The 27,286-nt window shown below is 39.9% G+C and overlaps 2 protein-coding genes across 5 annotated transcripts; one reads left to right on the forward strand and one right to left on the reverse strand.

Annotated features, from left to right (window-relative positions):
• The first annotated feature begins 2,237 nt into the window (after window positions 1-2,237).
• On the forward strand, window positions 2,238-11,560 carry msh6 (mutS homolog 6 (E. coli)). 2 transcript variants are annotated; one of them, XM_031732092.2, is made up of 10 exons: window positions 2,238-2,624; window positions 4,316-4,521; window positions 4,629-4,807; window positions 4,996-7,567; window positions 8,086-8,369; window positions 8,502-8,619; window positions 8,711-8,800; window positions 8,919-9,073; window positions 10,170-10,369; window positions 10,483-11,560. In XM_031732092.2, exons 1-10 carry the CDS (start codon window positions 2,365-2,367, stop codon window positions 10,562-10,564), a joined length of 4,146 nt encoding a protein of 1,381 aa, XP_031587952.1. In that variant the 5' UTR covers window positions 2,238-2,364; the 3' UTR covers window positions 10,565-11,560. The 2 variants fall into 2 exon arrangements, with proteins under 2 accessions (XP_031587952.1, XP_031587953.1); XM_031732093.2 differs by having other exon boundaries at window positions 4,319-4,521.
• fbxo11a (F-box protein 11a) lies at window positions 10,674-23,613 on the reverse strand. Of its 3 annotated transcripts, XM_031732097.2 has the most exons (23): window positions 23,246-23,613; window positions 21,947-22,032; window positions 21,239-21,363; window positions 21,051-21,132; window positions 19,858-20,002; window positions 18,655-18,784; window positions 17,946-18,029; window positions 17,696-17,828; window positions 17,503-17,609; window positions 17,261-17,372; window positions 16,904-17,010; window positions 15,661-15,798; window positions 15,219-15,436; window positions 14,942-15,122; window positions 14,718-14,840; window positions 14,405-14,490; window positions 14,194-14,270; window positions 13,911-14,054; window positions 13,642-13,752; window positions 13,395-13,502; window positions 13,185-13,293; window positions 13,006-13,104; window positions 10,674-12,347 (listed from the first exon to the last, which is right to left on the reverse strand). In XM_031732097.2, the coding sequence occupies exons 3-23, from the start codon at window positions 21,341-21,343 to the stop codon at window positions 12,218-12,220; spliced, it is 2,529 nt and encodes an 842-aa protein (XP_031587957.1). In that variant the 5' UTR covers window positions 21,344-21,363; window positions 21,947-22,032; window positions 23,246-23,613; the 3' UTR covers window positions 10,674-12,217. The 3 variants fall into 3 exon arrangements, with proteins under 3 accessions (XP_031587957.1, XP_031587956.1, XP_031587955.1); XM_031732096.2 differs by lacking the exon at window positions 21,947-22,032 and having other exon boundaries at window positions 19,858-19,999; window positions 23,246-23,612; XM_031732095.2 differs by lacking the exon at window positions 21,947-22,032 and having other exon boundaries at window positions 23,246-23,612.
• Between the last annotated feature and the right edge of the window lie 3,673 nt (window positions 23,614-27,286).

Below are 27,286 nucleotides of genomic sequence, written 5' to 3' on the forward strand. Positions count from 1 at the left end.
CAAAAGATCTTTAATTATGTACTACTTCTAACATAACTCTGCATTCATCGTGCTAAAAGTCGCCCTGTTAATTATGTTCCCACATTGTTCCTATATAAAAGGTGGTATAGCCTACATCACATGGCACCACATCTTTATGATGGCATGGCAGCTGAATCCTGTTTACTCATTGATTAGTGTCTATTCTCACTGAAGTGAAACTGCTCCTCAAAACATCCTCTGTGTAAGGTTTCATAATAGTATCTTAATTAGATGCTTTCTATCACCCACACACCATATGCCAAAAAGTCTTCTGTGGGTGGATGTTTGTTTGTTTTGAATGCGTAAGGCCATCCTTATTTTTTGGTGGTTGCAGCAGTATTTATTTGCACTTTGACAGAAACAGCAGTATATGCAGGTAGACATTTTAATACATCATCATAATTTGGAACAATATGGCCAGGTAGATGGTAATATTTCATCTGAACCATTCTGCTGAAACAAGGCTCGTGACTATGCTCGTTCCTCATCCGCTTTAAGAGTACAGTGCTTGCTCCTGTATTGATTGTAGTGTGTAAAATTTAGAGAGGAACCTAAAACCGTCAATCAAAATGTGTCAAACATGATGTTAGGGAATATAGTTTATGATTAGAATATATTTAATGCCATATTAGAGATACATTGTAAGAATTGTATATAGAAGCTATTACGAGGCTTTCAGTATTATGCTGCTCTCTGCTGGTGGTAAATGACTAGTGCAGATTAGAGATAACAGATTAACAAAACTACAATGCTAATCCGCACTCATGCAGAAGGCCTAATTTCCTGCATCGTCAGGCATTTTTGACTGCTTACTAAAAGAATGATTTAATGAGGCCCTAAAGAAACCTACTCTGCCTTAATCTTTAGGCTACTTCTGCCCACATATAACCCATGCCATAAATAATAGCAAGGTCCTGTTTTATCTTTATTTTATCTCCTTAGGGAGATGCTTATTGCTTACTGCTTAATGCTTATTCTATCTTTTATGGGTCACATAACCATAACAAGCGCTCTCAAAGTTCATGACCGTGAACAAAGGGAATTGGTTTTCTATTTTCATTTAGATACAGATCCATTTTCTCATCCATCTTCACTGTGTTCTCATTCAAACATTTTGGCATTTACATTTGGCCTAAATATATTAAAGCCAGACTTATCTAATACATTTTTATAGGTCTATTTTCTATTTAATGGGTCTATTTAAAAAAAAAAAATCTTTAGCACTACATAAGTAAGTAGGCAGGGTACATTAAGAGCAACAGGCTAGCTCAAAGTCCTTTTGTGAGAGCCCATATTGCTTATTCAAACTCAAGACTTATTTTTAAATATTCAGAGCGAAAAAAACATGTATTTACTTGTGACTTCATACCATACTTTTCTCATATAGCGCATCTATGGAAGCAAATCTGTAAGAGTGTTGCAACACTCATTAAAAAGAGAAAATCTTAGCAGACAAGTTGTTCACTACCTTCAAGTATGAGCATGGCTATTGTGGGCCGACTGGGTGCAGGTGAACCGTGGTCCTAATGTGGGTTAGTCCATGCAAGGCACACAACAGTTTTGCCATTTGGGTCCCCTTTATGGGTTTTCAGCCAACATCATGACTGTGAGCATGCTCTGGGAAGCCCACTTATTGGGCTGCTCCTCTGGGACCACACCTATGTCTACTGCCCAAAAGGTCATGTTTGCTGGAGTACACCTCCCAAAGAGCAGCTAGATCCCCACACATGAACAAGCATGAGCCTAAGCATATCTAAACATTGTGTTTCAAACTGTGTATGCATGTTGTAGATGTGCAGATGTAGACGTTTTCTTTGTCTGCACTAACTTTACATCTGATTACTCTCTGAGAGCAAAGGAACATCTGGAGCTCTTGGGTTCAGTAACCCTTGGAGAACTACTTCATATGACAAATAAGAAATATAATTCTCATATCATTTACTGTTTCTTTACCTCAACATTTTATAAACACAACAAAGACAGTGGTTTGTTCCAATAAATGACAGTGTCTGAGTGTCTACATGACAGTGTAGTTTGTACTTATCCGCCTGGAAATAAAGTTTAGAGAGAAAAAAGAAAAAGACCTCTGGGCGCCAACAGCATGGCCAACAACAAAAGTTGTGTTTGGGTCACGTGGTTCGCACATTATAGTATGCTAACTCGTCATTGGATGAGGCTCGTGTCCACGCCCACAACACCCCGTACGTGTTTCCCGCGAACGGCTTGCGTTTGCGCCGTGACACTCAGTAGCTGTACGGTAGCTGGTGGAGGAAGGTTGGGGGTGGTTGTCGTCGGAGTTATTTAAAATACAAACACAGGGAAACAGACTTTCAACTCGCACACATGGCGAAGCAAAGCTCGCTTTTAAATTTCTTCACCAAGTCTCCGCCGCTAGTCGCCAAACCGAAGCCGAGTCCCTCCCCGGCGGAGGCAGACCTGCCTTCCTCTGTAGAGAAGTCCAACTCCTCTCCGAAAGAGCAAGCTCAACAGACTCCGCAGCAGACAAAAGACACCAACAAAGCTAAGAAGGAAAGTAAGTCCAAGCCAGCGAGCGGAGGATTCAAGAAACTGTTTGGCGACAAGGCCCAAACAACCAAAGAAAGGTGAGTGAGTTTGGGAGCCGTGTAGTTGCTGGATTCGGGTTTCGTACAGTTTTCCTTCCCTCTGCTAAAAATTTTTACAGGCCCCCAGAAACACCAGCGTAAGTTCTCTTTTTAAATTAACGTTATTAAGACCGCTTAAAATGTGAGCTGACAGAAAATAAACATGTAGTGTGACCTTTCTTTTGTGCTACGGACACGTGAAATTGGGGGTGACTCGAGCAGAACAATGTTGGCTGTTGGGTCAAATCAATGCTAATGCCTGTATCTATCAAAGTGGATGGTGGGTGGACTTTAGGGCTGCCACGATTAGTCGACTAGTCACGATTACGTCGACTATCAAAATCGTCGACGACTAATTTAATAGTCGACGCGTCGTTTGAAGCTTTGTAAGATCCCCAAAGACGCAGGAATAAGTAGTAGGATTTAAGAGTGTAATAACGGACTGAAACAGAAGATGGCAGCACTGCATGTACAAGGATGCCAGCTGCCGTTAAAACCCGAAGAAGAAGAAGCTGTGTCCCAGAATTCATAGCGCGGCCCTGCTCAGTTTCCAACAATGGCGGCAGCTAGTTAGTTTTAATATTACTCTTATTATTCTTTCTGGGTCACAAAATAACGTTTAACATATTTTCAGGCGAGAATGTAGCTGTGTAAACCTCAAATATCTGCTCAGTTTATGAAGACATCACATATTTTCAAAAGTGCTCCGACGTTTTCGGAGACGTCTGTTACCCACCAGCTCGATAGCTAGCCGGGGTTCAAAGCTCGCTAGAGCCGGTGAGAACACCGAACTCCCGGCAAATCATTTTCAAATCCACCGCCGTCTTTCGCTACTCAGGTTAAACATGATATATAAGTCACTTGGATAACTTAAAAATGTTATTGTTTGGCTTTTTTCAGTATTTTATTTGTTCCTGAGTAAATCGGTTTGGCTGAGATTAAAGTTACAGTTTTTACACAGCTGAATAAAAGTCAAGCAGACAACTGATTATCAGGAGTGTGAGATGCTCGAGAATATACTCCGGTGTCCTGTTATATTTTAGATAGCAAGGAGCGGCTGAGTTTATTAAACTTCACCGAAACAATCTGGAAATTGCATTAAAATTTAATAAACTATCATCTTGTCTTTATTTCTTAGTTGGCACATACCTTAAACACTTAAAGCTGTAAGCTAATGATAGTTATATAAGAGCAGATGCATGCTGGTGCAATAAGCTGTACGTTGTACGTCCAGTGGATGCATGATCTGATTAGTCGACTAATCGCAAAAATAATCGGTGACTAGTCGACTATCAAAATAATTGTTTGTGGCAGCCCTAGTGGACTTATCACTATCTTCTGTCATAGTTTGGGCCATCTCAAGTGGGCACCACACCCCTACCCACGATAGGGGGAGATGATTTTTGACATGTGGCCTTGTGTGCTTTTAAGATCAAAGGATTTGCGAAATCGAATTATCACAAGTGAATTGCAACTGCTTTTGTCTTTCCTGCACCTCTGTTTTACTATTTTAAACTGATGATTATATTTAAGATGGGCGTGTTGGACTAATAAAAGTCCAAGCTGGTGTTGTGGTGTTGCTTTTCCACACCATTCAAGAGATCGACTGTAACACACAATGAGTCACGTTTAAAGTTAATTTTACAGCGTTGAAAGATGTGTGAAAGTGTCTTTGCTCTTCTTATCCTCAGCAGCCCTCCATGCTTATTCAGTGCTGGTGCCCTTGTGTGGGCAAAAATGGAAGGGCACCCCTGGTGGCCGTGCATGGTGGTACCCCAGCCTCTGACTGGGCAGCAGATGAGGGGCCATGGTCGTGACCAGCGCATACATGTTCATTTCTTTGATGAACCTCCAACAAGAGGATGGGTCAGCTCTAATAGAGTCAGAGAGTACCAAGGTTGGTTGTTCCTAGTTGCAAGTGCATCAGTGGCTTGTATCCCTTTGGGGGCCATTGTTTGCTGTCTGTTCAGAGTAAGCTGGAATTTCTTTGTATGATTTGCACAGGCTCTGACAGCAGTGATGCTAAACCTGGAGGAGTCTACTTCTGTGGCAAACCTTTAATTCGTCGTGCAATGGAGCTGGCTGATGGAGTTATGTTTGACAGCCCAGAAAAAAGATTAAAGATGCCTCTCTGCACGGACCCATCTGATGTAGAAGAGGAGGAGGAGGATGAAGAAATGGAGGTTACCCGATAATTTCTGAATACAATATTTTACCAGTGAGGTCATGAAGTCTAAATTCTCCTGTAATATTAAAAGTAATGTTATTCCCAGGGCAGCATTTTCATCAGTAGCTTTAGTCGCATGGTGTAATTATCAGCTTATCATTACTGGGTTTTTTTTTTTTTTATTTATATTTTCTTTTTTTCCAGCTTGACAGCTTAGTAGTGACTGATGAAGAGGGCAGTGATGAGTATGACAACAAAAGCGAAGCCCTGAAGCCATTCAAAGTCAGTGCAAGTTTATTCTGTGCATTAATGGAAAAAGGAAGCAAAGCCAAGCGCCGTCGCATTATTGCGGCCTCAGATAGTGACGGATCAGATGAGGATTTCAAACCAGAACACGCTGCGTCCAGCAGTGAGGATGAAGAGGAAGGAGGGGGGGAAAGCTGTGAAGAGAAAGAAGAGAGCACCGAAAAGTCAGACGTGGAAAGCCCCATCAAGCCTGCCAAGCGCAAACGTCCTGCAGAAAAGTCAGCTAAAACAAAAGCAAAGACATCTACTGCTCCATCTGTTACGCCTAAAAGCATTCCAGCTGCAGTTGCGACTGACACAAAATCTCGTTTGTCAGCCTTCTCTGCTCCCGAGAGCTTTGAGAGCCAGGCGAATGGATCAGGCTCCACTGCAGGGGCAACAGTTTGGGATCATGAGAAACTGGAGTGGTTGCAGGACGGCAAGAGAAAAGACGGCAAACGGCGGCGACAGACAGATGATGACTATGATCCTAGCACCTTGTATGTGCCAAATGACTTTATGAATGAAATCAGTCCTGGTATGCGTCGGTGGTGGCAGCTCAAATCTGAGATGTTTGATACAGTGATTTTCTACAAGGTGGGAAAGTTTTATGAGCTCTACCACATGGATGCTGTGATTGGAGTCAACGAGATGGGACTGACATTCATGAAGGGGACTTGGGCGCACTCTGGTTTTCCAGAGATTGGCTTTGGACGTTTCTCAGATGTACTGGTGCAGAAAGGCTACAAGGTGGCTCGTGTGGAGCAGACAGAGACCCCAGAGATGATGGAAGCGCGCTGTAAGACGATGCTCAAGCCCACTAAATTTGACCGTGTAGTGAGAAGAGAAGTGTGCAGGATTATCACACGTGGTACCCAAACCTACAGTGTGTTGGATGGTGCTCCTTCAGAGAGCCAGAGCAAGTTCCTCCTTAGTTTGAAAGAAAAGGCTGAAGAAGAAAGCTCCGGCCGCTGCCGCACATATGGAGTCTGTTTTGTAGATACATCAGTGGGTTGTTTTCATGTTGGTCAGTTCTCAGATGATCGTCACTGCTCACGCCTGCGTACCCTCATAGCACACTATGCCCCCGCTGAGGTGCTCTTTGAGAAAGGAAACCCATCTGTTGAAACTCGCAAAATACTCAAAGCCTCTCTGTCCTCTGCTCTGCAGGAAGGACTTAATGCAGGAACACAGTTCTGGGATGCTCAGAAGACTCTGAAAACCCTCTCAGAGGAAGATTATTTTAAAGAGGCAACTGGCAAGGAGCAGGGGACTGGGAGCAGCTTTCTCCCCGCTCTTCTAAAAGAGATGACATCTGAGAGTGATTCACTGTGCCTTACTCCTAAGGAGGGCTATGAACTAGCACTGTCAGCTTTGGGTGGATGCATTTTCTACCTGAAGAAATGCTTGGTGGACCAAGAGCTGCTCTCCATGGCTAACTTTGAAGAATATGTCCCAGTTGATGTTGAGATGGAGAAAGCTGCAGGACCTGCCAGTTTCTTTGCCAAGACTCGTCAGCGTATGGTGCTTGATGGAGTGACTCTGGTAAACTTGGAAATCTTTCAGAATGGGTCAGGAGGAACAGAAGGGACACTGCTGGAGCGTTTGGACACCTGCTCTACTCCGTTTGGAAAGAGGCTTCTGAAGCAGTGGCTCTGCGCTCCTCTGTGTAACCCCACATCTATCAGGGACAGATTGGATGCAGTGGAGGACCTGATGGGAGCTCAAGCCCAGGCTACTGAGGTTTCAGACCTTCTAAAAAAACTTCCAGATCTAGAGCGCCTGCTGAGCAAAATCCACAGTATCGGGACACCTCTGAAGAGCCAGGACCACCCTGACAGCAGAGCAGTTCTCTATGAGGAAGTGACCTACAGCAAGCGCAAGATAGCAGACTTCCTCTCAGCACTGGAAGGTTTCAAAACGATGCAGGACATCATTTCTCTCTTTGCTCCAGTTTCAGGCGAGTTTCATTCCACGTTGCTTTGTCAAGTTATCAGCCTCAATAGCGAAAAGAACGGCCTCTTTCCCGACCTCTCTGGTGAACTCAAACGCTGGGACACTGCCTTTGACCACCAGAAAGCCCGCACTACTGGAGTAATAACCCCCAAAGCTGGCTTTGACCCAGAGTACGACCAGGCTCTGACTGGAATCAAGAACTGTGAACGAGAGCTGCAGGATTATCTGGACAGACAGAAGAAGAGACTTGGCTGTAAAAGCATGTCCTTCTGGGGAACTGGGAAGAACCGCTATCAGATGGAGGTTCCTGACAGCGTCTCAGAGAGGAATGTCCCTGAAGAGTATGAGTTAAAGTCTACAAAGAAAGGCTGGAAGCGTTATGTGACAAAGGAGACTGAACGGATGTTCTCAGAGCTGCAAGGATTTGAGGAGAAGAGAGATGCTGCACTCAAAGACTGCATGAGGAGGCTCTTCTATAACTTTGACAAGAACTACAGTGACTGGAAGACTGCTGTGGAGTGCATGGCAGTGCTTGGTAACGATCCCTTTTTTTTTTTTTTTTTTTTTTTTTTTTTTTTTTTTTTTGTTAATTAAAAAGCTTTTTTTCTTTTTAAACAGTACAAATGTTTTCTTCATCTTCTCGATATGTAATTTGGTTTTCAGTACATCGGTCTGCTCTCGGTACATTTCCTGCAGATATTACAGAGAAACTGTCATACTGTGTTTTTTTTAAATAATGATGTTGCACCAGTCTGAGGGCTTGTTAGAAGTAAGTTCATTTATTTCACAGCTTGGCTAAGTCTCTCTTTCAGGGAAATTCTATGTTGATGTTTGCAGTTATTTAGATTATTGCATAGTTTTTGATTTATGAAAGTTTTTGGACCACTGGGACACATCCCAGCCACAGATTTGGTTTTATTAATTTTATTGTAGGAAAGCAGACCTATAAGACATGCATTAAATATGTGCATTTTTTTTAGTTCTTAAATGTAAATAATTAAATGTTCAGTACTTCTTTTTTTTTTTTTATTTATCTCCCTTTTTCGTCCCCAGATGTGCTGCTGGCCTTATCTCGCTACAGCCAGGGCAGTGACGGGCCTATGGCCAGGCCAGAGGTCGTGCTTCCCGAGGATGACGCCCAGGTTGCACCCTTCATTGACCTCAAGGGATCCCGTCATCCCTGTGTCACCAAGACCTTTTTTGGCGACGACTTCATTCCTAATGACATCTTCATTGGCTGCCCTGGCACCGGTGAAAATGGTGAAGATGACAGTCTGGCCTCTTGCGTCCTCGTCACAGGGCCAAACATGGGTGGAAAGTCTACTCTAATGAGACAAGTGGGTATTTATGACTATATGTATAAATGTAAACATACATTTTTACATGTTTTCTCCACAGTCTACATAGGCAGTGTCAGTTGCAGTCTCAGTTGGTCCATATTAAGATAACGTGCTGCTCCTGTTGTACAGTGTGGACTCGTGATCATTCTTGCCCAGCTGGGTTGCTACATTCCAGCTGAGAGCCTCCGCTTCACGCCAGTTGACAGGGTCTTCACTCGGCTGGGCGCCTCAGATCGTATCATGGCTGGTAACATCAGAGACTCTTAACATATTAGGAATAATGATCTGAGCTTGTGCTTCATGAGCTGAACTTGTATTTTCAACTCTGTGCTCTACAGGAGAAAGCACTTTCTTTGTGGAGCTGAGTGAGACTTCCAGCATCCTGCACCATGCCACTAAACACTCACTTGTGCTTCTGGATGAATTAGGTAAGCATTTATTTAGTTTGCTTATTAAAGCTTATTCACATGATTGGTGGATAGCATAGACTGTATTCTCAGCACAGTATTGTTGTGGTGTAATTACTGAGCTGTGAACTGCTTGCAGGAAGGGGCACAGCCACATATGATGGCACAGCAATCGCCAGCGCTGTTGTCAAGGAGCTTGCTGAGAAGATCTGCTGTCGCACTCTGTTCTCTACACATTACCACTCCCTGGTGGAGGACTATGCCAACAACCCTGCCGTGCGTTTGGGCCACATGGTGAGTACAGCAATGCTAATCACACTCGATACTCGACAATGCAAGGTCATTTAGGACGGTAATAAAAAGACAAATTTATATACCAATTAAATGGTACATTTTGCAAGGAAATGAATCCTGAAATAAATAAATGAGGCTGTATTTTTATAAATTAATGTAAAATATAATGTTTAAATGATTAGCAAATTATTGTATTCTTTTTATTTACATTTTTCACAGCCTTGCAGCTTTTCTTTGTAAATGGGTCAGTGTGTGTCTTTAGTGTGTGTGCCCCAAGTATCCAGTATTAGCTGAGTTCTTGCTTTCAGAGTGCATTAATGAGGTTATGTACAAGACAAATGAAAGCAAAAACCTTTAGTGTGAGACAATAAATTGAGCAGTTTGTGGCTACATCTGCTCTTCGAGCACAGCTGCATGCCTGGAGCCCAAGCCACAACCGGCAGCTTCCTGCTCTTAACATTTTGCTGGTTTAGTAACATGGTGCAAAAAATTGTAAGGTTTATTGTAGGGTCTACCTTGCAATATAAAGCGCCTTGAGACAAATGTTGTTGTGATTCGTTACTGTATAAATAAACTGAAGAAATAAAGATATTATGAACACACCGGAATTTGATCGTTTCAAATTGTACATGGCAAGTTTCACACAATTGCCCAGATACTATTTACGATTTGTTAGTCTGTGTTACTTTAGTGTATCATATATAATGTGCACTATGGTGACATTACTGTAAACAGCTTTGGTTTGTGAATTTCTGTTATGAAACCTCAGGTTGAGCCTTTTAGTTGTCAAGGCATGACAACTGAGTGAGGGATGGGACCTAGAAAATGAGGTCATAAATTGGATGAAGGTCTCATTTAGTTCTTATCAACTCATTAGCAAAAGTGTTTAGTTGGGTCATAAAGGACGATGGCAGCTCATTTTGGACTTTTTTACAACCAAAATTGCCTCCTGCTGTTCATTAGGGGGAACAGCAGGAGGCAATGATTTATTTGTCAAACCGGAGGATTTACTACTTTTTTTTTTTTTTTTTTTTTCTTTAATGCAGTCTGTTTGTGGGTTTTAAGTATCATGTTTCCCTTTCACCCCCTCCTTCAGGCATGCATGGTGGAGAATGAGTGTGAGGATCCAAGTCAAGAGACCATCACTTTCCTCTACAAGTTCATAACGGGTGCGTGTCCTAAGAGTTATGGATTCAATGCTGCTCGACTCGCCAACCTACCAGAGGAAGTTATCCAGTCAGGACACAGGAAGGCCAGAGAGTTTGAGAAAAGCACCGTCAGTCTCAGACTTTTCAAGTACGTATTATTGTTTCGCATCAGTTATTCTGCGGATACTACAGTGACACACAATGCTGATCTGTTAAAGTCAGAGCGTGGTTACTTATGTTCCCTCCTGTCCCCTCATACAGGAAGCTGTGCCAGTTCGCTGAGGATGCTGCACCGGACAGCACCCGTTTCACTTCCCTCATTCAACTGCTCAGTACTCTGTAAACTGTTGTTAAAAATTCGATGCATTTTTGTGTTTGTTTTGTCATTAAAAAAAAAACACTACTGAATTGATCTAATAAAGTTTATTTTAAAAAAATGACAATGTTTCATCTAGGAAATTAAACCCTTTTAATTCACGCTAGCGCCTACATAACGGTTATTGAATACTTCACAATATATTAAGTCTAGATGTTATGATACATGCATACATTTCAGTCTGTATGAGAACCCACAATCACCAGTACACATGAATTGGGGGAAGGGGGCAATAAAACCAATAAAGCGCTGTATATAGATACTTGTCTCAGCTTCAGTAGAGTAAAAGCCTCTTTAAATTCTCCAGCAACATTGGCAAACAATGGAAAAACGCATCAAAACTTATGCTTCCATAAGACTCGGCTCTTTCATTTGGAGGACATAAAGGAAGCCAGAAGTTTGTAACCTAATGGGCTGTTAAACAGCATCTGTGCCTGCGACGGTAGCGAAAAAGACACTTGTGTCTAGATTACTGAACTGAGATCGATTCACAAAGTAACAGCCTAAATGGCCTCAGCTCACAGCTTTTTCAATGGCATCTTGATTGTTCAATATTTTATTGTCAAATGCTGACCAGGGCCAGAGATTATTAAAAAGAAACCTGTCTTAATTAGCTTATCATGGGTTAATTTCCAATCAAGATGCAGTTGCATGTACATCTGTACTGTCAGGTCTTCAATTAAAGTAATGGTGACAGGCCAACAGATACTAAACAAAAAAATATGCATAGATCATGTAAAGCAGACTGGAACATCATCAACAAACAAGAAGATATACAAGTCTTGTGAAAGCACAATTACACATCTATTTTTCTGTATTGCAAGTGTAAAGGAGTCAACATTGCTGGAGAAAGTGTTTAGTGTTTTCCTCTCTTGTCTCTGATCTCTTTCACAGAAAGAAGTTAGATACTGCGACATGAGTATAATTACAGCAATTCTAGGGTATAATAACAAAAAAAAAAATTAAAACACTTAATAAAATAAAGACATTCAAGTACAGTAAGATTTTTGCATGAAAATACAAAACTACACAAAAAAAGCATTAAAATCAAATCTCAACAGTTGTCTTGAAGAAAAAAAAAAATGCTGAAGTGCTAGGTCATTTTTCCCGTACATATTATACGAGCACGTCGGTTGCCCAGTGATGGAAGCATTGTTGTATTTGGGGGCTTTTGCCTTTTCATGAGACGAGCTGTAACCTCTTCTGACTGACTCTCCATGGTGGATCTGTACACTGCAGTATTCCGTTCATCCGCTTCCCAAAAGCAGATAAGCCTCGGTGGATTTTGTCCAACTCTCACCGGCATCATTTACTTGACCAAATCAACAGACCCACAAATCCCGAATCAATCGCTCTTCTGCTCTGTCCCACTGATATCATCTTTTGTCAAAAATGTAAGGAAAAGAAAATGTGAGGCATCCATAATCACCTTTTTTCTAAATGTCTTCTTTTAGAATATCCGAGTCGCAAGTCTTTTTTTTGTTTTGTTTTACTTTTTAAAGTCACTGTATATTTTTGCCAAAGTGAATCTGTGTTTTAGTTTGGAATTGCTCATCCACGGCACAACTTAAAGTGTCTTATACGTCCATTACTGCTGAAGCGCAGAAGCACCTCGGGACTTCAGTTGTGCTGCAGTGTATTGGACTCTATAGGGGGAGCTGAGTCATACAGAGTGTCTGTGTCATGTGTCGGCTCTCCTGCTAACGTGCAAGGATTTGACAGCGTCCCAGCACCACAGTCACAGAAGAATCTGTAGGCAGAGACGGAGGAGGAGAAATAATTATGTTTGGTCCCCAAAAACAAAGAAGACAGTACATTATATTGTATTTAATGTGCCTTTATATATCTGTGACTAGTAAAAATTAAACAGTGTATTCAGACTCCAAGCTTCTTATAAGTAAGCATGCACATTATTCTCTTTACCATCAGGCAGACTGACTAGTTTTGTTTCTCTTCATTCAATTCCTCCTACCACTGTCTGTATCTTAGCCAAAATCTGCTTATTTGAATTAATTATCAGTGCACTTAGCAACAAGCCATTTGTCTCAGAGATGGTATCCTTACATCAGCAAATAAAGATGTGGCAAGTTAAGCCAAGCTTGCATTATAAAGTACACTGAAACAGCAGTGATCTGCTGCAGCTTATTGATATCCACCATCATGAGAAACACTGCTGCTGCTGCTTTCCTTTGCTGTGTGTGTGTGAGATGCAGGGAGAAAGAAAGAGCAGCAATTCTTAACTCCTTGTTTTGTGAATGCTGTGTTCTGCTTCTGCACTTTCACTCTGGTCTAAAGTGGGGTGCTTCAAAGGAAGGCACCAACAAGCCAGTGTACAAAGTCTGTCATCCATTTACATCCAGGGTGTATTTAGTTTGTTCTGTTTACTAGCATGCATCAGTCAGACTTACCTATCGTGTCTGATGAACTCTACATCATGTCCTTGGTGACACTTCTTGATACAGTTCACGCAAATGGCGTTGCGGTCTGTTGTGTTACAAGTGTGACACCTATGGAAACCCAAGGTGTGTTTTTTAACAATCACAAACAAAAATAGCTGAGGTTAAGTGAGAGGCGAAAAAAAGTTTACCTGTAAAAATCGTGCATTGGGTAGCTGGTGTAACTTGAAATCTTGTACAGGCACTGACCTCTGCTCACAGCTTTTTCAATGGCATCTTGATTGTTCAATATTTTATTATCTGGAGGAAACAGAAATTTGTACGCTGATGTTTTGATCTGTTATGAGAGTTCTGCATTTTTATTTAATAATATTTAAAAATCTTTGCCATTAATACTATACCTTTCATTGTAACATTGACACCAGACGCAAGAAACAACCCCCCAAAACGATTGTTGAAGATCTGATTGCCCTCTAGAGTCGCCGTGGCATGGTTGGTGATTTCAATACCTAGTTTTACATAAACAAATAAGAATAATCTCTTTACAAAGACACAGTGATGTTGAAAGTCCACAATAATTAAATTCAAGCATCTCATCACAAGTTTTAAATCATGAGCTATTAAAGCTAGTGTGCATGCATTACCCACCTGCAGCGAAGCCATCAAATATCCTGTTTTTCCGCAGTACTGGGTGACTGTTGGTGCTAATGAGGACCCCCGCTTGGGCATTTCTGAAAATGTCATTCTCCTCTAGCAAACCTAATAACAGAAAATGGACTTTTAATCTGACAATTCACTAAAAAAACCAAAAGATAGGATTACATTAATTTAGGTCTGAATTTCCTCATATTATAAAGCCAAATTGGATCTCCACTGCTTGAGTATTTACTCCACTTCCACAGTCATAAATCGGTTACCTCTTCCTCCGTTGAATATACAGATCCCGCCATCTCGCCCGTCGTGGATTTTATTCCTCCGCAGGGTGGGGTTGCTGTCTGTCTTTATCCACACACCTGCCATTGCATTGTCAAAGATCTCATTGTCCTCGATGAAACCTAAGCCTAACGAGAAAAAAGAAAACAATATACATTGATGTTTTGTTATTGAGGCAACATGCCAAAAATATTGACACATTGTTTAAACAGTATATTAACAATGGCAATAATGAGAACATAAGACAGAAAAAGCTCCTCTTCTCACCTGAGTTGTAAACCAAAATGCCGCCATTCTGGCCTCCCCAGATCTTGTTCCGTCTGATCTTAGGATTGCTGCCTGTCCTGCGGAGGGGGGGCACAATGGAAAGGTGAGCTGCTGTTTCAATACTACTCTACCAGACCACCCTAAAATCAGGACATCACTCAGGTAAATCTTTGCTTATGTTACTTGTTATGATTTGTCATGTTACACAAACCTTATTTGAACTCCAGAGTACATGTGATTGTAGATATCATTGTCTTCAAGCACACCATGGCCATTGTCATAGAAGTAAACCCCAACCTGTTAAAATGGCAGTGAAAATATATTGGCTTTTATTTAGCATTTCATAATGTGCTTTTATATAAATCTGGTTTATTCCTTTATCCATCTTGTTTTAAATCACAGGACGTCAAATTGGTCTTAAAATTGAAATTTGTGATCTCATGACATCAGATATTTGTGATCTCATTATGATCAGATGAACAGTATAGATCCCTCTAGGTGTACTAACTAGCCTGTGATCTGACCTGCTTCCCGCTGTGTATCCTGTTCCTCCTCAGCACTGGCGTACTGCCCGTTGTAACCCACACTCCTGCCAGTGTGTTGCTGTACACCTCATTCTCCTCAATGACTCCTTGTCCTTTTTCATGCTGCATGAGACAGAAACACACGGTTTCACCTCATAATAGAATAAGAAAGCTAGAATGAAAAACCCTTAAATATGCAAAACAATATTTTCAGAAATATTTACCACATATATTCCTCCATGTTGGCCATCATGAATCTTGTTGTGCCTGACAATAGGGCAGCTATTTGTCCTGATCTGGATTCCTGCCAAGGCGTTACCATAGATGTCGTTTCCTTCAATGAGGCCTCTGCCATCACCAAAAATATAAACTCCACCTTGGTTACCATTAAAAATGGCATTTCCCCTGTTTTGGACAGAACAACATATTTGAGAACCCGAATAATCGGATAGATTTGAATGCTGACCTGATTTGAGCTCAAGACTTTCAGTTCAAACTGACCGTATTGTGGGGTCACTGTTGGAAGTGATCCACACGCCTGCAAAGTTATTTGCAAAGATCTTGTTTTCAATGAACTGGCCGCGGCCCTTTTCATGCACGTAGATGCCTCCTGTCTGACCATGATGGATCTCACAACGAACCACTGTCGGATTGGCGTATGCCTTCACCTCAAAGCCGGCTATACGGTTCCTATGGATATTACAGCTCTCAAAGTAACCCTGGAAACAGAGATTGATAGGCTCATAATAGGTTTGTCAAAGTGGTTTTTAGCTTATATGTATGTTATAGGTGCACCATCATCATGTTGTTTTATGTTTTCCACCTAGTTTACCTGCACTAGTGTTGTTTGGCTACTACACATTGTACATTTGCATTTCTTCTCATACAATTTAGTGGCTGACAAACATACACAACATAAAACCATCATTAAAGTGGATCTCACCATGCCGTGGTCAAATGTAAAAACTCCCACGTCTCTGCCGTGGTGGATGTGATTCCGTCTGATGATTGGGTTGCCGTGGTTTTTCACCCAGATCCCAGCCAGAGCGTTGTTTGAAATCTCGTTGTCTTCATAGATTCCCTGAACGACATGAAGAATTGCATTTAAAATAAACCTACTCGTCCCCAGCTGGCCATGATCCTTTATGTAAAACCGCAGTTTTTCCTTTTTTGCCTTTGTCTTATCAATGGCCAGCTTCTTCTAATGGGAAGTTCTTCCTGAAAAGCTACATCACTGGTTTGAAAACACAGTTTTGGCAAATTTGATCAGAATAAAAGGAGCACTGGTGTAAGGCTCTGAAAACAAATGGCAAATCCAAATAACATAATTTATAGTTCTTGATTAAAAATAGCAGCTTTTCCAACCAATCCTGTCAACCTAAACATCTGCAGCAATACAGCAAGAATTCTTTGGTCATTCCAGTTACCTACTTTCTAAGTGGCATAAAGGTGAACTTACTCTTTCACTCACGAGATATATAATATTTTTCTTTTGTTTTTTTTCCCTGTCAACAGATGTGTGTGTAAATCATTTGCTGGTAGGAAACACCAAAGTTAATGTAGCAAGTAAAGTTTTATTGTGCATAAATCAAACAACTATAAATCTCCCTGCTCTGTCAGTTATTTGTATGCAATTACATGCTTTCAATGCTACTCAAGGAGACAGTTTGGCAAGAATGTGTTCATTCATTTACATTTGCCAAGGAGACTAATTTGATTCTGTAGGTGTGCTTTGCCTCCAGCAGATGACCAGAACCACACAATCAGAAAGACAAGCAAACAAACACTAGAAACTGGGTCTGAGGCCTAACCTCTTGCCTTGCTGAATGACTCACTCATCACAAATACATGTATGATTATTTGGACATGTTTAATACTAACTTCTAGCACTGTAACATTATACACGTGACAGAAAATAGCAACAAACAAAATAATAGGTCAGCTGTAAGTCTGTTGATTAGTTTCAACATTCCTTTAACCTTATAGATAAAAGACTGCTGTCTCTACACTGGACTTAGACTTGTGATGGTATTCACATATAAAGCCAAGCAGGAATGTACAACTGTGATAGATGCACGTCACTGATGCTGTTGTTCCTTTAGCTCTAGTGAAGAACACGCTCAGCAGAAGCTGACATATACATTTAAGTTTATATTTAAATAACATGAATAACAGGTGTGCATTACCTGTGCATGGTCAGTGATGTAAAGACCAACATTTTCACAGTCACTGATGTTGCAGTGCTTGATTGTGGGACAAGCACCCTGACCACTGACACACACTGCTGACCCCACTGAAAGAAGCACGACAATGATATATTAGTCCACAAATGTACCTGTCAAAACAAGCAATGAAAACAATCTGTGCGCCATCATGGAAAAAAAGAAAAAGAAAATAATACTTCAGCACAAACACATCAACACAAGACCTAGGTAATTCTCAGCCATTTTGTCTTATGAGGAACCAAGAACAACTTTAGTTTCTGTCAAACGCTCCCACTGACCCCTCCGAAGGCCTGAAAAGTCAGGTCTAAGCAAAATTACCTGTGCACGTGCTGCGTATGATGCAGTGGTCAATGATGGGGCTGCAATTGACTGTAATCTCCAAGCAATGGTGTGCATTGTGGTGCTGGGCGGATTTATCATCAGGATTAAACTGCAGGAGAAAAAACTGTTAACGTTGACTGTGACAACAGTAGCTAAAACAGGACTAAGATACATACAACATGGGAAAAAAGGAAACATTTACTCTATATGTGAGGAAAGAAATATCAGAGTCATCTCACCCTAATGGTCATGTATCCAACATAGGCATCTTCTGAGCCTTCCATGAATACAAACGTAGAGTCTCTGGTATTCTCAATGATAACTTTCTCTGCTACTTTTCCAGGAGCTGCAAAAAGACCAGACTGGTTTAATTAGAGACCAGACTAAACAAGGGCGCACTGAAACCGTAACCATGACTACAAACGCACTTACCAGCGCCAATCATTGTGATAGGCGACTCGATGTAGATCCATTCGTCTGTGTAAATACCAGAGTGGACAAATATCAGGCCGTCAAAGTGAGGCTCCTGACCCCCTCCAAGAGCATCCTCAATGGTGTCATAATACTGGGGGAAGGAAAAAGAAAAAAGTAAGAAAAGAGAACAGGTCAGATGAATGACCGCAACATTAAAGTGGAAGATTTGTTTTGTTTTGATTTTAAAGTATGTAAAAATTACACTTACAAACATGTTATCTCTTCCTTTGTATCTGGCAGGATTACTGTAAAAGTGTTCTGCAAAGCCTGGTTTTACATGCGCGCCTTTATACTGGGGGGAAAAAAAGGAAGAAACATTCATATTATTCACATGTGGAAGAAGTGAATAATTCAAGTGAACAATTACAAAAGGATTGCATAATGAAAAAGATGGAGGAACAAAGGGAAAAGACACATTTTTACTGAAGGGAAAAGAAAATACTTAAGATCATTGTATTACAGAGAAAATAAATGTAAACACTATTTCAATCTTTAAAAACATCCTCTTCTACGCTTTTATTTCAATACTGAATGTCACTTTGTGACTTCAGCTATGTCCACAATGGCAGAATTTACAGTTGCACCAAGGTCACAGAAGAATCATTCAAAGATTCAACAATGACCTAGTTCCTGTCTCAACACTGCCTTTAAAGTTGCTCAATAATGCACTACTATATAAAAACTGGATTACATGTATAAGAAGGTTCTACCCAAATGGCCCCACCTCATTCCCTTCAATTTTCTGATTAACATTTTGATGATTAAAAAGGTTTTATTGTAAAGGTATTTCTTAAAGCATTTTAGATCATGTGGTTTTCATGGCCTGCTTTATTTAGGACTGAAGCTCTGCAAACATTATTTAGGTCACTTTAGTCTGAAACCAATGCTACTACATTATATGTCAGTAGTTTCCATACCAACTGCTGAAAACTTTCCTTCCACGGGTTTGGCTGCTCATATTCTTCTGGGTTTATCTGGTAGAATTTCCCTGCCTCGGGGTGCATCATGGGTCGCGTGTATTCAAAAACCTCCATGTACAGCCTCTTCCTGAAATATGAAGGCATATCAGGAGTTCACATGATCATCCTCGTTCGATTTGTCAGAATTCCTTACAATACAGAAGTCATTGTTTGGCAAAAATGTGATGACCACATTCTAAAAAAGTCACGTCCACAATATAATTGTTGATACACTGGCCCACTAGCAAAAAGGCTGCAACATTATATGGTGGCTGGGCTACTTTCATTTGTTATTATTAGTAGTATTAATACAGACTACTGTCCTTCTGCACACTAGTAATGATGAGCCAGCACCCAAGACTCGAAGAAGAACCACAGAAACAATTATACAGTGTATGTGTGCATGTGTGTGTGTATATATATATTTACGTTTTATTGAGGCATTGAAGACAAACTAATGCAGTGGGTGCTCAAAAAGTGCTTGTTCTGAATAGACTGCAGCTTACAGCATGAGTGGGTTATTGAAGTCATTTGTGGCAGAAGAGAACAGGGTGTCAGCAAAATACACGGCTGGTGCTGGTTGCCAACATTTAGCTGCAATGATTCAACAACACAGGCCGCAAACTGCAATCCAGATTTTTTTGGTAAATCGTGTCCAGACTTCTGAATCCATCCACTCAACAAAGGTGAATGGTTCACGTGGCATCATGAAATTAAACGACGCTGTATTGATTAAAAAATAAATTGTCCCAATGACGAGTGGGAGGACAACATTAAGCCAAAGTGCTCATCCAAATGACTTCAAGCTCAACAGTGTATGTACCGCAACAACTCGACCAAGTCTGAAGTACATCTGTTCTAAAGAAAAGTAAAGCAGTGACACACACCCACACATCTAATTAGTAAAGATGGATTACTTACAACATAAAATGAGATTTCTGTTGCTGGTAAATCACCAATAATGTCTGGTTTCTGTTAGATTCTTAACATGTAATCAACAATTTAAATTTAGATTACCCATGTTAAAAAGTGCTAATTTAAAGTTAGTAAAGGCTAATGGCTATAGAAACAGGGTATTCTTCCATGTTAAAATAACCGTAAAAAAAAGGGGGGGGGCACAATAAATACCACAAGATGTTTTGTCATTTTGTCATGTCTCACCAGAGGATAGGGTCATTGGCCAGCTCACTGAAGCGCTTGCACACACATGCTGCACGGCACAGGTCCTGCTCCAACAGGTATGAGAAGATCTTTAGCACCACCTCATCTGGAAGCTTCTCTTGCAAATATTGCTCTGCTGGAGCTGCTGGGAGAAAGACAATCATGGAATTAGACATGGATGTAATGATTTTCCAATTCCACACATAAAATCCATCCTCAATTTTTGGGCCATGGTTTAACTCATATAGACACAGCATATTCATCTGCATATTCATCGGCTTTCTCATAATGCAAACACAGTGTTGAGCTTTTCGCCAGCTTAGTAATTTGATCTTTTTGTCATTTTACTTCTGTTAATTGTGCACATAAATAATCCATTTTTTAAAAAGGTATTAGCTCAGCCTCTAACATGAGCTGCTCAGTAGCAGTCACTGTTGTTCGGAGACTCTCGATGACCTACAAGTAATTTTAGTTTTAAACACAGATCATGTGGAACAACAGTATGCACAACATAAGACATTCTGACAATTGTAAAGGCAGAACCAAATGCCATCTAACAAGGCAAACATTTATTTGGGATGCTTGGGCTGGAGCTACATTATATAAAAAGACGCCATACACCACAAATAACAGACTTTATACTTTCCAAATGACAAATTTATGGAGTTGCTTCACATTTTTAGCAAAGACATTTTTAGAAAGATTACTCTGAAACATCTTTATACTGTAACACAGTCATTTTCCCCAAAATTGCCAATCATAAGAACAGCTAGGATGGACTGAAGAATAAAAGTGTCATGTTAAATCCACCAAAGAGTAACTGCCATTGGTTCTTTAAAATTTATACCATAGTTCCTTGTCATATATTTCTTTTAAATTAAGCTAGCGATGACATTAGACCCATATAACTATGTCATAACAAGTCTGTGTACCACATAGGCCTCTGGTACTCATAACGTTTCAAACCTCCAAGAAAAAATATAATCATAACATAAAAGATTTAGTGAAAAGAAATATGACACTCTGTATGACATACAACTGCACACTACTACCCAACAAGACAGACTAAGAGACTAAATGAGTTATAACTTGTTCTTCTCATTGCTATCTCCAACTGCTTGCACAATTAACCCTTACAAGCTGCAGGGAACAAAATTTTGAACATGCAAGTCAAAAAATGTCTTCTTACTTACCTGGTAAATCTTGACACTTTCCAGAAACTCTGGGACGCTTAGGTCGGTGTCCAAAGTTTTCTGTGGTTGAAGTGGAAGCACCCTGTATTTAAAAAGTCATAGAAAATATTTAGAAATGGTGCATGCCTCAAAATTAAATTAACATCCTTTAGGCAGTTATCCATCTCTAAAATTCCTAAGAGACGTACCTCCATGCTTGGCTTTGTCGGACACACTGTTCTCTTGGGTAGAGACTTTCTTCTAAGTTGGTAGGGACTATTCTGAGCTCCAGGACCGGATTCTTCTGCAACCATATCTGCAGGAACGTCCTCATCTGGAAAAAGTGGAAGATAAAACCAATGAGTATATACAGCTCAACATATTAAACCAATACAAAGATAAGCCCGTGTTGATGTATTTTCAACATATTTTTGGTGTAACATTTTAGTATGCTCATTAGGAAAACTAGTTTAAAACTGACTGTCCAAAGAAAAGCATTATCTTTTTCCTTTTCACTTTGCATGCATTTTCTTCTCATCCTATGTGGTGTAGCTTCCTCTGCTTTAAAGCCCTGAAGCATGTTTCTTTATCTGTAAATACAGACATTAATTTGCATGCATGTGTCGAACATTTGGTTGAACAACAGGCATGACTTAACAACTTTAATTCATTGTTTAAAAAAGAACAACAACACAGATTCAGCTTCCTTTACAGCGTTTATCTCACAGGACAAAACCCAGTAAAAAAGTTGTTTGACTATTACCTGGTGTGTGAAGAACAAGCTGATTACAAATCCTATCAACCGGAGATTCAAATAATTGGAAAATTGAACTAATCAGAGTATGAAGCCTCAGCTAAACGAGACACACACTATGTTTGTAAGCCTATTCACCAAAGTATGATGAGTTGATAGCTACCCCAGATCTCTGCTTGTTGCTCTGGTTTCAAGGATGACTCTCACTGGCTACTAGGCTTGTAACCACTACAAACAGTCTGTTAGACCCTGCAGCAGAAAAAGCATGTTCTCATATAAAGTTGCAAAACTGACAAAAAGCATAGGTTCTGCTGGCTTGTTTAACTAAAACATAACAGACACTATCATGTGGATTAGGAAAAGCAGCTGTTGGGTATCTGTTATCTACTATGCCTTGCCTAATTCATCTACTGCCTTGAAATCACAACTGAGCTACACTGCAAATGTGGCCATGAATAGATTAACTGAGAAATAGAGATGAAGTCAGGTAATCTAATAAGTTCTTTTTATTAAGATGAACATTATGGTTTAGTCTTTGATGCTCTGTTTTGTAAACATTAACAAGTCGTATTCCTGTGTTTCACTTTCATAATGAGCATCCAGCACATCTTAGGTTAACTGCCAATTGATGCTGTGAGCTCAAACATCACAATATGAGATTAGTCCAACTGTAAATCAGATTAAAAAACAAACCATTAATGTGGCTTATTAGTGTCCCCCAAGACCGACTAGGTCTTTACTATAGCTCTTTCAGGCATAGCAACTGTGATTAAATAGCATCCTTTGCAAGCAAATGTTTATTTTGGAAAAAAAAAATCGCTGGTGTTACACCGTCTGTTAGACAGTGCTACTGTAACAACTAAAACATAATGTGACTAGGACAAATAAACCAAACAGTATTAACTACTAACCTCGCAATGCCATGTTACTGTTATAATGGATATGAAGTTTTTATAACGACAGGACGCAGACAGCTAGCCAAACAGGCTAATAATAACAGCTAAACTAGCACAGGCTAGGTTAAATTAGCATGCTACGACAACTGGCAAAACCACTTTATGTCTCCTCCCCTGCGTTTGTTACCCATAGAACCAGCAAACCGCTGTTTATCACATGTCATTTTCAATATTAATCGAATCTCACATAACACAAAACACAGCTAAACACCAGCACGAGGTGAGAAAAGCAAAAGAAAGGCCGACTCGGAGAAAAAAAAATCTAGCAAAACAAAGCGCGGCCTGAATGCTAACTACAAACACAAAAGCATCGGTGTTTCCTGGCTGCATTGCGACCCTTGGTGACCGCTCTTACATTCACAGCAACCAACTTTACCTTAATGTGCGCACATATAAACAACAAATAAACGACAGGCGTAACTGCCCAATCACAAAACACGCAATTCAACCTCAAAACAAGCTATAATTCACTCCGGTAATGCTAACACTCGCTGAGCTAGCATTACCTCTTTCCTGGTGGTTCCTCTCCGGCTGCACCGGGCGCGGCCTCGATACTCGCCTAGGTCTTCTGCTAACGTTACTTGCTCTGACGGAGTTCATTTGGGGTGTTGGTAATCTTGAGGAAATATCGAAGCCTTCACAGCAGAAGAGGCAACGCCGAGGACACCGTCTATGTCTTTTTCGTCAGCATTGCACAATCTGCCATCTTTAGCCGAGGCTCCCGAGAAACGTATCACGGTGTGTTAACTCCCGTTTCCCCGCACTGGTATTACGTCTAGCCCCGTTCTACTGTAGCAGGAGGAGCCATAACAGACGAGCACAGTCCGTCAGGCCTCAGTCACATCACATGGGAGGACCTCTCGCCATCACGTCGCCTTCCTCGTTCAAGGCGGTCTATTTAACAGTGTCACTTTAGCCCTTTAGAGCCCAGCCTTTGGAGCATCCATCATGTGAGAGTCTGCTGTGAGAAACAGCCAACCTCTTGATGTGGGTAGTGTAGTTAAAGTTTACATTTGCGACATATTCTACTAAATACAATAATTACAAGTATCATTTACTCAAAATACCCAATAAGGCAGATCATAGCACTGGTTATATTATGATAGAGTTGACCACATCACATAGGCTACATAAAAAAAGTTTGATTCATAATTTATTTTGTATACTTTAGTGAAGTATGTTTTTAAAGCAATGATCTGTGAGCGCCCACGCCTATAGTGGTTAGGCAAGCTGTCTGTGGTAATTAGCAGGAAACCAAAGGCAACAAATATAATTGCTCAAGTAAGAAGATAATTTCTCCACGTGGATTAATAAAGCCTCTCATCATTATTATTTATTTCCCTCGTGAATAAACTGAGCTTAACATTTAAAGCAAAAACTCCTGCAGGGATTCAGAGCCCACATCTTTTGAACCAATCCTGAAACCAGTGTTCCTCAGCTTATCAACATCTGTTGATTTTTATTTCTAAGATAAATAATGAAAGTTGGACTTCTGCTAATGTGGTCCTCGGTAAACAAAGGAGAGGACAAAGTGAAGCCTTTACAGAGTGTTTGTTGAGTTTACCAGGATTAATAAATCTTGTTAACCTCAGAAGTCAGTAACTCACAAGTCAAATAAACCTTTCACACTTTGTGTAATCCATATTTTATTTTATTGTGACAGGAAGCTTGACTTACACTTTATAATTGGTCTGAGCAAAGGCTAGGTTAAATAAGACAATAGTAGCCTTTAGCAGCAACATAATCTATGTTGTATAATAGTAATACAGAGTCAGACCTATGGACATTTTTTTTTCTACATTTGAAGTTTTGCATGTGCTGCCACTGCAGGTAAAAATAAACTGACATACCATGCCAAATTAAAACCTGGCACTTTGTCTGTTGGTGGTGCTATTCAGCAGTACCAGAGGACTGTTATGACTTGTGTTTAAAAAATATGTGTTTAAATGTGTAACATTTGCAACACATTTAGACAACAAAACACAAACATTGCCTATTAATAAATGTAGACATAAAATAAACAATACAAAATACAATCTTGTATTCGCTTTTTTTGAAAAAGGTAAAAGTTTTTCAGATTAGGCTCCTAATTCTTTTCTGTTGAAGTGTTTGATCTCATATTGCCAAAGTCAAAAAACAACTTTCTCAATGATTGAGTCTTATGATGTATTTAGAAGAATCTCCAGATTTCAGTCAAGAGCATGTTCACAGGTTCAATCAGTGATGAATTTTACATTTACACTTTTTTGTGCTGTACAAATTGCTAAAGATCATGTTTTCTTCTTCAGATAAACAATGGGATACATATATTTTCATCCCTGTTTGTTCAAATGTTACTTTGACTCATTAACATACAGAAATTTTTTCATTTTGTGTGTGTGTCCAAGATATCTTTGTCATACAACAAATTTCCCACGTGTGGGACTAATAAAGGTTATCTTATCTTATCTTATCTTATCTTATATGCGTAGCTCACTGGCAAAAAAATTATTATCAATAATCATTAAATTATTATTATTGTTCTGCAGTTACATAGTAAAATATGAAAAAGTGCAATTACATCACAGTTACATAAAAGCATAGGATTCAGATTTAGAAGGGAGTAACGTAACTGATCTAAATACTATTACATTTTCTAAGTACAGTATAAATTATAGTGAATAAACATTTTAATGTGTACTGATTAAAGGAGCAATCCATAGTTTTTCAACATCATTATTCTCACCATCACTCATATTAACAAAGCAACAATCATTTTGATTTGATTCAGTGGTTTGAAAAGATGGGTTTCTGCTGGGATTTGTGTAATTTGATTCATATCAAGTAAGGCTGCAACATGCTCCTTTAAGTCATTCACAGTCTTTCATATGCTACTCTTAAAGAGTGTTTTATGTTTGCTAGTACAGGACTTGGTTTGATGCTGATCCCAAGAGAAGGGCTTCATATTTGTAGCAATACAGAGAGAAAATAAAATGTTTTTAATCAAAATAAAGGTTTCCCTTTCTCTGTTATTGTGCCTGTCAGTTGTGCGGCTTAGCGCAGCTCCTCTCAGCTGTGTTACGTGTGGACCTTTTAAATGTCTGTGGAACTGCAATACTGGACTTCTCTGGCCTGAAAATCCACTATCATGCTCAAACGTCATGTTTTCGGTGAATAAACTAAAACCTTTGAAGAACTTTTTTTATTCAAATGTGCAGTATCTCATTAACGTCTCCTTTGACACAACTTTTGTCTATAACACATTTGACAAAGCAATGCATTGAATGTTTTTTTCATTTAAATAACTCAAAAATCAAAGTGTAAGATTTGCTAATAATTGATTTCGCACTCTGCTCTTTTTTTATCTTTCACCTTTTAGTTGACATGAAATCTGCATCTAATTGAAATGTAAAATGAAATGTAAATTTGGCAGACAGTTTAAAGACACAAAAATTATACATGTATTTATCTAGCACATTCATTTAAGATCTCTAAAATTTAACCCCAGGCTGTATATGAAGCTGTCAAAATGCAGGTGTCCACATGGTGCTTAGCCATGGTTGGCTAGAGTGGCTATAGAGTGGCTGCGCTTTGCTACCTGAGGGTCAGTGAGTCATGAATTGTGAGGCCATCTGTCCAAAAAGCTGTAGTGAGTTATGATCCTATACCCACAGGAAAATCCAGCAAGGAGCCTTGAAACACAGGAATCAGGGATTATGGAATTGCTTGAGTCAAAGCCCGGCTCTGAATCCTATTTCAGTCTTTTGGTGGGATATGAACAGTGGATGCAATAGCAATAATTGTAGACATCGGGAGTCTAAATAAACACGTCCATGAATGCCTCGTCAGGCAGACTGTACTAACATTTTTACCAAACTAACAGATACTAGAACTGAGGCTTTTTTTTTCTATTTTAATTCCATTTTCACAAAATAGTTTAGGTTCGTTTTGTTTTTCTATTTTTTCCCCAAAAATCTATATGTTATACATTAACTAAAATGCTTTTTTAATTCATAACCTTGGTTGTGAGTGTAGCGAATGAACTTGCACAGTAGCTCGATTGTCCACTAGATGTCTCATTTTCTCTACCTTTGAGAATTCACTATTTAGCCTCACAGGAAGCCTCCATGGTCCACTTACTTTTTGTCTCCATTTTTTGTCACTGCTTTGCTTGTTAACATTTTTTTCTTCTTTTTTTCCACAAACTTCCCAGGTGTTTGTGAAAATGTGTATATATATTTACTTTTCAGGCACTTTACCTCAGAGCACTACCATGCCTACGGTGTTGTTTGTGTCATATAGAAGAATTATGTTCTCTGATAGTCTTTTCACACTGCTCAATGGGTTGATTATGTAAACATTTGCTTGTAGGATATCAATATGTGCCTGAGGTGACAACATTCTAATTAGCATATTTTTTCTGCTGTTCTAAATGAATACTGCTCCACTGATTAATCAACTACCTACAGAAAATGAGTCACAGTGAGCTGCAAAACTGGGTCTGCCCTACAACTGGAGGTGGCAGCATCCTCAGAATGCCTGCAAATCAGACGCATTTACAGTATCTG

This window comes from Oreochromis aureus, linkage group 13 (genome assembly GCF_013358895.1).
Source record: "Oreochromis aureus strain Israel breed Guangdong linkage group 13, ZZ_aureus, whole genome shotgun sequence".
NCBI classification, from domain to species: Eukaryota; Metazoa; Chordata; class Actinopteri; order Cichliformes; family Cichlidae; genus Oreochromis; species Oreochromis aureus.

Bases quoted from the DNA above. Each gene is read 5' to 3' on its own strand.
- msh6 (XM_031732092.2), top strand. From the start codon at position 2,365: ATGGCGAAGCAAAGCTCGCTTTTAAATTTCTTCACCAAGTCTCCGCCG. The intron at 7,568-8,085 runs GTAACGATCCCT...TTTCGTCCCCAG, and splicing joins GGAGTGCATGGCAGTGCTTG to ATGTGCTGCTGGCCTTATCT. The intron at 8,620-8,710 runs GTAACATCAGAG...TGTGCTCTACAG, and splicing joins CTCAGATCGTATCATGGCTG to GAGAAAGCACTTTCTTTGTG.
- fbxo11a (XM_031732095.2), bottom strand. From the start codon at position 23,339: ATGAACTCCGTCAGAGCAAGTAACGTTAGCAGAAGACCTAGGCGAGTA. The intron at 13,105-13,184 runs GTAAACTTTTTT...GGGTTTCCATAG, and splicing joins CCAATGCACGATTTTTACAG to GTGTCACACTTGTAACACAA. The intron at 12,348-13,005 runs GTAAGTCTGACT...CTCTGCCTACAG, and splicing joins GAGTTCATCAGACACGATAG to ATTCTTCTGTGACTGTGGTG.